Below are 12272 nucleotides of genomic sequence, written 5' to 3'. Positions count from 1 at the left end.
CGTGTGTGGTGCAGGAGTTGGTTCGTGTGATCAAGGAGCCTCGCAACTCGCTGCTGAAGCAGTACACTAAGACGTTCGAGATGGACGGGCTGGACTTTTTGCTCACAGATGACGCAGCTCTTGAGATCGCAAAACGCGCCAACGCGCGTGGCACAGGCGCCCGCGGGCTCCGATCTCAGATGGAGCAGCTGCTGCTTGACTCCATGTTCTTTGCTCCGGACCGTCGGGGGGGTACTGTGGTTCTTGACGCTGAGGGTGCGTGCACTCCTTTTGGCTGTTGTAACATGCACCGTACTTGCTGGGTGTGCACTGCCATCCTGGGGGTCTGCAGTCTCGCCAAAATCTAGCATTGAGACGAAGTAGAAGACATGTCAGGCCAGGGTATGGTGTGTCGGGCTGGTCCACGTACGCTCGTCTCAGGTGACGGTCATGGTAGCACTAATTCCCAAGTAAATCTTGGAGTTACCAATGTCCATGTGGATGCGTTAGTGCTGTAAAAAGATACATCATTACGTCACAGGATCATGGCAGGAGTCAATTGCAACGCAAACAAGTCAATACATCATCATTACATCACATAGATAATGGCAGGAAGTAGTCAACAAGCAACCACGTAAACACATCCGAAACAAAACAGCTCACTGAACTTCAGCGGTAAGAACAGGCACGCGCTGCCGCTCGCACCAGCCAAACTTGATTAGAGCGTCGGTTCATCACAACATTGCCCCTACATAGGCCGACACTGAGTTCCCAAAGCGTGTTGGTGACAAACACCTTGATAACATTGCCTCCAGCACTAAGGGGTCGTTGTACCTTTGCGAGTGAGAGTTGATTTTTTGTTACTATGCTATGGTGATTCTGTCTCTGTGCAAAGCAATGTACACATGCATATCCACCTCTTACACACGAGCCCTTGGCTGGCGGAGGATCTCTTTCACAGGGGCCTGGCCTGTTTAAGTTGCTGCTTCAGATCTTAGATAGCCACATGGCACATGCCATGCAGGCGTTGTCAGTGGGGAAGGAAGCCGCATCGTCTTTGGACGTGAGAGTCAACTGCGGGCAGCATCCAAGAGTGCAGCGCATCAGGAGGATGAAGCCACTGATGAATCAGTAGCTGCATATGCTCAGTAGCTTTGGATCGGGCGTGTCTTACAAACCAGCTTGGTAATTCAGGCTGATCCAAGGACGATTACCAATGGCTGCTTGCAACATGGCCAGTTTGCGGACCATTCGCGTCCAGCTGTAGCCTCCACTGAAATAGGGGCGGACAATGCACAATGTATTATTAGGGGAAACGAAACCCCATGTTTACTTGACCCCTCCAGGTTTGCATTCTGATCTTTCAAGGTGGCCAGGTTTGTCAACAAAGAGGCAACCTGCAACTGTACATTATTACAAGTTTGAGTTGACGGGATGTGATTTGCGATTTGGCACAACCCAGATTCTAGGTGATGTAAATGGAGCATGGGCCTCCGGAATCCAAGGTTTCCAAGGGTAATGGGCTTTTCTCTCATACCTCCCAGTACCGGTAGGTGGCGTAATGATGAGATATCGACGTGGTTCATGCCGAATGAAATGCAACAGTGGAGGGGAAGGCTCTCGAGTTCTTTTACCATACACCATGAGCCGGACTGTTACTTGATACGAAATGCATCGTCTTAACTCAGACACATGGAAGGCGACGAGTTGCCAAAGGGGCACAGAAAGTGAAACTAGCAAGCTGTACTGTGTAGCGCATGTCATGTTGCCATAAGGCTTGGAAGCCTAGGTGTGTCGGCATGGCCATAGCGTCCAATGACTTACAGACCGATCACTTCCCCTTGGACTCAATCAGTTGCTCAACAATTCCTGGGTCTGCCAGTGTAGATGTGTCGCCGAGCTGATCAACCTCATCGCTCGCAATTTTGCGTAGGATCCGGCGCATGATTTTGCCACTCCGTGTCTTGGGAAGGGTTGGGGCCCAATGAATCACGTCAGGAGCTGCAAACGCCCCAATAGTTTTGCGAACACACCTGCAAGGAAGTGCAGGTAAGAAAGTGACATACGGCGTATGTAGCCTAATTCCCCACACTGCAGCATGTCTCCCAACCGAAGCATCTGATGTTTCAAGAGGATGTGGCCAATGTCCACCACCCGGGCGTCAAAATGTAGACCCAAAGCAGACCAATCATGCATAAGATAGCCCGCTACCATGCCCAACTGCTTATCAATACTAATGGAGCCATCCTCAGAGAAACGGAGCTGAAGGGAGTAAATTTAAGTGGGAAGCTTGTTTCATTACCCACAGAAACCCAATGAGACCTGCTGTCCAGCGCATTTTCAGCGCGGATTTGTCTGCTAACAGACAAATGCCGAAAGACTTTTGTGTGTTGTACTGTGGTAGGGCCGACACCATGGCTGAGCCCATCAATCGGTGCAGGCTCTCACAAGAGATGGACACGCCAAATCCCGGGGGTACCCATACACCAAATCGATGCATAATACAACGAGTTGCGCGAAGTTCTGTATGGGCAGCACCAACTCTCCGCTCAACCCCTCGGCAGCTCGAACGACCTCAGGATATGTCATGAGTAGAGGTACCTCGAATAAAGATACATCGCTTGTTCAAAATAGGGAAACCTCAAATAGAGATACGTCAAATGTAAGGAAACGCACCCAACGAGGTCCTTCTTGAGGGCATCATCCGCAACAACACCGTCCATGAGGGTGACATATGCGTAGATGCCCATGCCCTTGATCGGGTGCTCGTACCCGACCACAGCAGCCTCTGCACAGCTGACATGCAGAACCAGAGCACTCTCCACTTCCGCGGTTCCGATACGATGACCAGACACGTTGATCACCTTCAGAGCACAGAGGATATGTCAGCGCATGATCAGTTGGAGCCAGTTCTTCGCCAGAATGGATTTCAAATCCCACATTTGTCCCAAAAATGCATGCATTTTGAGGGCATCTGGATCCGGAAACTGACAGGGTCTGGCGAAGCACTGGTTGGAGCCTCCCGCCCAGTGCAGCAGTGTCGGTCCACCCTGTGCAGACCTCTTCTTACAACCTACCTATGCATGTAATGACATCTTCATTCGGGAAGGCACTGCAGCGTATGATCCAGCGTATGGAGCCTCCAGTGCCATGCGACTGTCCACCCCAGGATGACTCATTGTCTATTTATGACCCCCTCCAAAACTCTTCATCCCGGAAGGCACTGCAGCACAAGGTGCAGGCTGGACAGGCCGAAGGGGTGCCATGCGAAGGGCCACTGAATGATCAAAGGGCAGCCTTCTGACGCTTATTGCATCGGTCTACAAAATAGTCGGTGGGGTCGACTGAGGGACTGCCTAAGCGTACAAGCACCTTTAATTGGTGCGCTCGCCGTGAGTCCATTGCCACCCACGTGCAGACACTTGAGCTGTCTAGGCTACCGCTCGTGAAACAGAAGCACCCGTCGTCCTTGCCAGTCCAAGGCTAATGACTTCACACCTCCCTTCACATCACTGTCCTCCCCCCCAAATTGCAAATTGCTACAGCCAGCATGGAAGAACAGGACGGGGCACACGGTTCTGGCTCACAGGCAGAATCACTGCAGCCAACCAGCAGCTGATGCCCAGAAAATGTCTACCAATCAACCCATCAATCCACGACATTGGCGCTCTTGACTTCTGCACTTTATTCAGATGTTATTGAAGGAGTCATAGCGGCGCTAACAATGCCCGAGAACGCAAACTTCAACAGCCAATATGCCGCTGTTAATCGTGACTTCCACCCCTAATATGACTGGGCAGCAAGGAACGCACGTCGTCCACGCGGCCAGTGATCCAGTAGTAGCCGTCCGCATCGCGCCTGGCGCCATCCCCGGTGAAGTAGTAGCCCTTGTAGGGCGAAAAGTACGTGGTCTCAAAGCGCTCCGTGGCGTTGTAGAGCGAGCGCATTGCTGACGGCCAGGCCTGCTTGAAGCAGAGCACCCCTGAGCACTCCCCAGAGAGCTCAGATCCAGTCTCTGGGTCCAAGACGACCGGTGCAGAGCCGAAGAACGGGAGCGTGGCCGAACCTGGCTTTTCAACCCAGGCCCCTGGTAAAGGTGTGATCATGTGTCCCCCGGTTTCGGTTTGCCACCAAGTGTCCACAATCGGACACCTGCTGTCCCCCACTGTCTCCTCATACCTGCAACGTCAAGCCCGCTCACCCTCCCTCACCTCACCTTTCCCGATGATGCACTCACCTCACGATCTCAGCTTGACCAACCGTTTGGGCTCTGGGAATATCGGAAGACGACGTTGGTATGCAATGAGGGAATATGAGGGAATGTTTGAAGATGCATGCCCTGAAATGCATGTCGGTTGAGAAGGTTTCATCGCACCAGTAGCCAATGTGCATGTGGAGGCAGTAATGTTGTTACAGATGCATCATCATCAGACACATCACGTGTTGACCAGCATGGCAAGTGCTCGTGATGCCGTAGGGTATTCTACATGCCAATTGATTGATAGGCTGATGATCTTGAAGACTGATTATTCCAGGTTGCCCTTGCAGGGGCGATGTGCAAGTGGGGGCGGTAACTTTGCGAGTGAGCGGATAATGGCTATATCAACCGAAACATCACTGAGCTTCGCATGACCGCTTAACCTTGTCTTCCCGCTCCACTACCGTACTGCGCATAAACATCTGCACCGACAGCCAAATAAGTCGTCAACAGGCAAAGGCGCTGGGGTCACGGTGCAAGCAGTCGCAGTGCTTCTCAGACTATCCCTGAGTAGTCCTGAAAACCCACTGCAGTGTCCTGATTCAAGTGTACGGCCGCTTTCGAGTGCAACACAGTATGCGGAGAGTGAGAGTACACACCATCGCCAAGCCTCAGGGTTGATCGGTTCGCCGACGGTGCCGAGAATCTGAAGGCTAGAGCGGTCGTGTTTGGTGACTGGGTCATCGCCGTGACTCATGAGCGCACGGATGGCTGTTGGCGCCGTGTAGAACTGTTTAACTTTGTGCTTCTCCACAATTGACCAACACCGGCTGTTATCGGGGTAGCTTGGAACGCCCTCGAAGACGATCGAGGTCACACCTGCTCGCACGATCAACATGACCTCGAGACACCGCGGACGTGCTGACACCCTCGACAGTGCTTCGCCAGAATGAGTTTCGAACCCATTTTCGTCCCAAAAATTCATGCAGTGTTGGGTATTTGGCCCCAATCAATCAGAGGGTCTGGCGAAGCACTAACTCAACAATCCAGGGCGCCAAGAACCCCTTGATATCAAGAAAGAGTATCGACGCAACGCAACAGGGTACCTCCTGACAAAGAAAAGATCCATCTTGGAACATACAAGGTTGCTTTGCTTGCCTTTCCTTTCTGCAGCTCATTGTTTACAGTCTTTGTATCATGTGTGGACGCATAGGAAACACAGGAAGGACACAAACCCCATGATCAGCAAAACAGCACTACAGCCTAAACGCATGGACATTGCCGAGCGCGAATTGCGAGGTTGCAACAATGTTGAACACAGCACTGGCCAAACAGAAACGGAAACATGACAGGCAAAGGCGAAAGAACCTGGCCAAACCTCAACCTGGCGGTAGCTGGAAAATAGCAGCAATCGCAGCGCTCAGAGAGGCGCACCATTGAGAAGCGGTCCATAAGTGAGGTAAGTGTGACCCGTGATCCATCCGCAGTCGGCCGTGCACCAGTACACATCGCCAGGGTGCATGTCAAAGACGTACTTGCACGTGGTGGCTGAGTAACACATGTAGCCGCCTGTGCTGTGCTGAACGCCCTTCGGCTGGCCCGTGGATCCTGAGGTGTAGAGCAGAAAGAGTGGGTGTTCCGAGTCAACCCAATCGCATTCACACTCTGGCGCTTGCGACGGGATCACTTCGTGGTACCACACGTCGCGCTCTGCATCCATCTCCGTTGATCCGCGCTTCACTGCGTGCTCCACCTCCAGAACCAGGCACGTTGATACCTGCATCGTATTGGACTTTTCACACGCTGTCAGTTGTGTCACGCTGCCAGTTTTCACACGCTGTCCGTTGTCACACGCTGTCAGCTTTCACACGCTGTCAGAGCCTTGAGACGTTGGGCGGGCGTTCGTTGACATGCACGAGACGTATCGAAATGTGTGCACTGCTTTCAAAACTCTCAAAGTTCAGTGACCGCTATGTACACATATTGCTTTCACGCCTTCCACGGTCAGTGACTGCCACGTACGTATGTTGCTTGTACACAGCAAAAAATGAATGTCTGAATCGACCAGAGCTCCCTTCTCTGAGATAATCAGGCTTCGTGTACAAACTCAACTAGCCAACAGCACACACCACTTACCTCAACCTCAGCGCACTTTGGGTGGGTGACCAATGCCAAACCAGCTTCGCTGGAAATGTGAAGAGCTTGAGAACAATCCTCCTCAGGAAAGCAAATGCTGTGTATGGTGCGGATCTTTTTTATGTAACAAACTTGGTACCGGGACCACCACCGGAAGTCTGCATCTTGCATGCTGCCCCAGTGCTTCGCCAGAATGGTTTTCGACCCCGATTTTGTCCCAAGCATTCATGTACTTTCGGGCATCTGGATCCCAAAGATCAATGGCTCTGACGAAGCACTGGCTGCCCCGGACTACCATTCCCATGCAAGAGGATGAAATAAGAAAACAACAGCAGATCAAAAATGGCTTACATACCCGGAAGAAAGAAAATATTCACAGAAATGTGCAAAGCAGTTGTTTCTGTTTGCAAGACGCGCATCGATGTGGCCTTGAGCGACACCCACGCTGGCGCGGCAAGTTTCACGAGACAGTTGTAGTGTTGTCAAAGGCACATCATCATCACTTGTTGCCCTATGATTCTGAATGACGGTAAAATAGGGGAGCTGATCGGAGGGCTGTGGGGCAAGAGCGCGCCTTGAAGTCCTGCGCGGCGCAGATTCGGCACGCCTCGTCCGCGATTTTCTTGAGGTCGATGCGTTTGGGGCCCCGCATGACGCCGCTGGCGGTGATGAGGACTTTTGAGCTGCAATCCTTCATCCGGACAGCGAGCGCATCGGCCGAAAACCCCCCAAACACGACGTTGTGCAATGCACCAATCCGCGCACATGCCAACATCGCAATGGGCAGCTGCAGCTCCATTGGCAGGTATATTGTCACTGCATCTCCCTTCTTCACTCCCTGGCTCTTCAGCCAGTTGGCTACCCGGCAGACTTCGGCCAACACCTCTGAGTATGTCATTTTGGAGCTATCCGCTGCATGGCGCATAGAAGCGTGTGAGAAGGACCGGAGAATGCCTGCCTGCCCCACCGGACCTGACAGGCTTGAAGGCACAGTCAATCATAACACACACAGCTGCACATAGGAGCGTGTGAGATGGGGCGGAGGACAATTACCTGCCTGGCCCACACGACGGAACTGGCTCAAGAGCAGACTGAGCAATAACACACTCAGCAGCACATAGGTATCGTGACCGGGCTGATGAATCGATGCAGGACCAAGCCGCTGAGTTTGCAGCTTTAATGCGAGTTGCATGAAAACTGCAGCATTCATCAGGAACGGGAGATGTCGGAAACTTACTTCAAGCAACCATTCAACGAAGGAATTGCATCAGGCACAATATTCCAACCAATCTGCTGCGCACAACTGTCTACCTGGCTATCTCATTGCAAGTCAGGGTGTAAAGAGGAGTCCCTGCGGTTGCAAGCAAGCGATGTTAGCACATGGGAGAGTCGAATGGTGTATCGTTATGCAACACTATTGCATTCACATGGACGTTGGCAACTCAGAGTACCACTCGGAAATCAGTGCTACCAATGCATGGAATTCATGGAGTTATGGGAGAGTAACGAGTCAGTCCCTATCTCTCCACCCCCCTCCCCCCACTAGTAAATGCCAACTAGAGACATTTCAGAGCAGCCACGAACACGAGCATGCAGGAAACATAGGGCAAACACATGAAGCAGTAGGCAGTCCAACTTGCGATTGTCCTGAGAGGACGTTATGTCATTCAGAGCTTGTGAAATTCCAGGATGCCCAGAATGTTAATGTGTGTGCATTGTGTGTGCATTGGTTCCAAAGTAGTTCTTGAGTTGCCAAATGTCCATGTCGAGTCGAAATTGTCGACGCTGTGGTGTTGTAAAAGGTACATTATCATCATCTCCGCTTGAATGCTTGTAAGATTCCAGTTCTGCGACGTACGGGGATGAGTTGAGTGCAAATGGAAAGAAAACCCTGCAGTGCTTCACCGGAATGGCTTCGTTCACCCTCATTTGTATCCCAGAAATTCATACTATACCAGGCATCCACACCTGCAACTTGCTATTCTACCAAAACGCTATAACGCTGGCACTCCAAACCAATCACCGGGCACCGCTGAATGCAGTGCCCTTTCGAGGGATGGGCAGGACAGCATGGGAATGTCGGGGGCTGAATAGGTCCGAATCCCTTTGGTAGGGTTCCTCCCCATGAGCTGAGCTTACAATGGCAGGGTCTGCCTGCCATTCTTTACCCCACGCGTAAAGAAACGCACTTGGCTCGTTGCCCTCCCAGATGAAGGCTGTCGTGTCGCCTCGGCCAAGTTGGATGTGCCGATCCAGGCAGTTGTACGACAGGTTTGTGGTGCCGCCTTTGAACCATTCCACGTGGATGGGGCCGTTGCGGACATCGAAATTGTAGCTTACATGCTTGTCCTCCCACTGGACACAAGCCACGCAGGGTCATGCGATACACCGACCCAGTACTATACTCGAAACACACCGAGGGCAGCGTTTCGCCAGACCTTGGAATTTGCGGGTCGCGATGCCTGGAAATGCGTGACTTTTGCGGGCAAAAATGAGGGTTGAACTCCATTCTGGCGAATTACTGACCGAGAGCAGCGGGCATGTTCCAGTCAGTGGGGCGTGCAGATGAGACAAAGACAAAAATAGGGAAGGGACCCGCAAATTCGAAAGCACTTGCGGACATCAGCCAATTCTCAAGCAGTTCTTGGAGGTGCCAATGTGCATGTGGATGCGTTGGGGTTGAAAATACATCACACATCAGCAGCTTCAAGAGCACCAGATGGAAGAACGGAGTCAAGGCAGAGTGTGTCCATGAACACCGGGTGGATGGCACTTTGACAACAGATCACTTGCATTGTTTTGCATGTAGGTACGTTGAGGTGGAAGATAGCGACATGGCCTGCGTGCGCACCTTCTTCTCCCAATGGAAGTCTGAGGCAATATCGGCCCAGAAAGCATCGGGCTGCTCAATCGAGCGTGTGTACATCTCCTCATACTGCAATGCTTGAGCAATTGTCAGAAATGCATTCAAGGTCTGCATTGGATATGGGCATTGACCACCAGTGCCCAGATTTTAAAGTGTTGAAGTGTGCTGTCCCATGTGCTCTTGTTGCTGCTTCCTAGCAAGACTAGCTCCCAAACGACAGCAGCCCTCGACGTAACGACTCCAGACAACTTGATAACAAGTCCGTGAAAGGAGATTCATTGCGTGATTGAAGAAAGCTCATCAATGACAGCATTGTGTATCCGCAGTATTCTGATGCCAAATTCTCAAATTTGACATCAATTGAGAAAAAGTGCCCGGCTATTATCTCCCCGTTCCCTGAACACCGGCTTCTCCCCTACTCACAACAATGTATACAAGACTTGCATTAAGATTGACGAGAAGACGCATGCTACTTGATTTCCATGTGTGGAAAATTGCAATTTGCAGTCGAGGATCCTTCCAAGAACATCACAGGCGCAGTGTGGTCCTCGGACGTTGGCGACCTGGGTGTGGCAAATCCTGAGTGCTACCGCATCATGTAGAACTCCACAGATCGTACTATGAAACAGAGGTACAAATGGGCGAAATGTCGCTGTCCATTGCTGAGAAAACGGCATCATCGAATCCTCAGATGCACGCTTGTGCAAGCATGCATCTGAATGAATGAAATATCATGTGATTTCAGGCCCAAGGATGCACCAACTGCACCCTTCGAGGGCGACCAACGTATGCACGAGGATGAGGAACGTCACCTGCGCTTTGCTCTTGATGTAAGCTTGATCCCTGAATTTCTCCGGCACTTCAAATTCCGTCGGTACTTGCCCAGCCTACAAATACAAGAAGTACCATTAAGCCCTTGTGTATCTGTGATGAATGATTTGCCACCACTGGGAGCAGAACACACCACCGACCTTGACACATGCTGCAACAGTCGATTCCTCCGACACTGGACGAAACCGGTGGTCGTCCCGTCGTTCCTTACCCACCATGAATTCGCAAAATCACGTCGTTTACAATGTGGGGAGCCAAAGACGTACGTTTTTTGTCACGACCGCCATGGAGACAGCTCTGCGAGCTTTCACACAGCCTGACACTCCTGCATGGCAAACGACCTCAGTGCCAGGCAATCTGATCCAGATGGTCCATGATCTGATAGTCACGTTGGGCGAGACAACGGGGTATCGGCAATTGCGTAATATCATACGCGGTAAGATTCGAGGCTTCTTACAACCAAGGTCACAGGCAAGTAGCCGCAAGGAAAACCCTATCCGGTGCAGGCAGTGTTGCGGCTACGCGTGCTCAAGGCCTCGAAAGAGTATATAAAACGAAACGATGTAGCTATGTACCTGCTATTCGGTGCGAGAAAATTCGTGCAGGCTCGATGTGGCCTGGCAATGCGAAGACCATAATATATTGCTGTGAGACTCTCACAGTTTATCACCGTCAATTGCCATCATCCCAATGCTACTGAATGTGCTGAGGTCAATGTTTGTTGGGTTGCTGGACGTTCACCCTGACTCCATGGCAACGACTCCTTGATTTACGAGGGTGGCCGAAGACGATGCAATTGCCTGCCCCATTACGTAATCGATGGCCAACCGAAGGTTTCTTTGAATCGGGGCGCTGTTGAGCCATAATCTAGTTCATCAGGCATATGCGGCAATACAGAATCAAAGTACTAGAAGGGATAATGGATGAAGTGTGCCTTGTTGACACGTCGGTTCGACTTGGGCAATTTAGACACATGCAATGATCACAAGCGAAGAAGACATCTTCAAGGCTTGCGAGAGAAAGTATTCTCGCCTGTCTGTTAATGTATGATTCCAATGCAGTCATACACGTCTTTGATTGCGCACCCTGGGTCATCCTGTGACGGTTCTGGGTTCTTGCTTGTTTGCTCATCATTGTGTAACTGTGCATGTCGTCGCATATTGAAGAAAGATACGCGCGACATTAGCATCAGAACGACTGAAAACAAATACAAATGACATTGCGCATCCGATGTTTTCTGCCAGAAGATCTGGCATCTTTGCTTCCACGTGTTTGAAGCTCATAGACGAACTGAACTCGAGGGCGCTTAGAACGCTTGAAGAAGGTGGAATTCCTCGCACAGGCCTTGGAAGCATGTGGGACTGTCACCCGTGGAGAGGACGATCTCTCACTTCATTTTACCTCCCGAGCCGGTTACGCTGTCTGCACGTGCGAAGCAGCTCAGTGCCTGTGTGGAGGATGCCACCGTTATGGCGGAATGCAAGGCTGCACAAGCGCAGCATAGCCTGCTGTAACAAACCGTGTTGCTTGCAGAAAGACCTGACAGCAGCAGTATATTGCCAAGCATGGGGGGCCATGCAGCAGTGGATAGCCACTGCGTTTGCAGCAGGCAAAGGCGCCCACATTCCGTTGTTCTGTCAGCTGAAGCTTGTGAAGGACATCGATGGAGGAAAGCAAGCCATCAAGCCTCAGCTTCACATGTCGGACACGTTCAGGTGCAGTTCATACAATGTTATGATACTTGTATCATTCATAAACATGGGATGGTGGCAAGCTCTTCTGGTGTTTCCTCATACAGTGGGCCTGTACGCTGAAGAGCAAAGAAGCGTGTCACGTTCATAGGTAAAGCAACTGCAGATCACAGATCGCCCTGCCATGTCCACTTCAACACTGCAGTCGTGATGTGCCCATATGTTTATGTGCAGGGTTATCCTGTGCATGCAAGAAATCAAACGACCAGGTAATTGTCAGCCCTGATACATGCTAAGCTGTGCACGCCACGTGAAGGATCTCTATTTATCTTCCATTCACGCCAGCTAGAGGACATGCATTTGTGTTGTGTTGTCAACAAGCTCGGCTTCGTCTCTGCCTCGGCTGCTGTGCAGCAAAGTGATGATGATGTATCATTCTACAACACTCATCCACACATTGGCGACTCCAAAACCTGCTTGGGAATCAGTGCTAGCTACCATTACCGACACTTGGTTCTAAAGTATTTAAAATAACATGGTACATCTGCCACCTTGCGGGCATTGACATGGG

General features: G+C 51.2%; 1 protein-coding gene across 1 annotated transcript; it reads right to left on the bottom strand.

Moving 5' to 3' along the window:
- Window positions 1-1810: 1810 nt before the first annotated feature.
- On the bottom strand, window positions 1811-9239 carry LOC149808797 (acetyl-coenzyme A synthetase, chloroplastic/glyoxysomal-like). The gene is made up of 8 exons (XM_089995144.1): window positions 9165-9239; window positions 8503-8668; window positions 6888-7225; window positions 5612-5954; window positions 4837-5056; window positions 3792-4158; window positions 2656-2843; window positions 1811-2012 (listed from the first exon to the last, which is right to left on the bottom strand). The coding sequence occupies exons 1-8, from the start codon at window positions 9237-9239 to the stop codon at window positions 1811-1813; spliced, it is 1899 nt and encodes a 632-aa protein (XP_089851270.1).
- Between the last annotated feature and the right edge of the window lie 3033 nt (window positions 9240-12272).

Source organism: Nuphar pumila, unplaced genomic scaffold (genome assembly GCF_984573655.1).
Source record: "Nuphar pumila unplaced genomic scaffold, dmNupPumi1.hap1.1 HAP1_SCAFFOLD_2192, whole genome shotgun sequence".
Classification (NCBI taxonomy): Eukaryota; Viridiplantae; Streptophyta; class Magnoliopsida; order Nymphaeales; family Nymphaeaceae; genus Nuphar; species Nuphar pumila.
Note: the sequence above shows the minus strand (reverse complement) of the source record. Positions and strands in the feature narration are given on the sequence as shown.

Bases quoted from the DNA above. Each gene is read 5' to 3' on its own strand.
- LOC149808797 (XM_089995144.1), bottom strand. From the start codon at position 9,239: ATGTACACACGCTCGATTGAGCAGCCCGATGCTTTCTGGGCCGATATT. The intron at 4,159-4,836 runs GTGTGTACTCTC...TTGACGTTGCAG, and splicing joins AACCCTGAGGCTTGGCGATG to GTATGAGGAGACAGTGGGGG. The intron at 2,013-2,655 runs GTGCGTTTCCTT...ACTTCCTTGCAG, and splicing joins CTCAAGAAGGACCTCGTTGG to GTGTGTTCGCAAAACTATTG.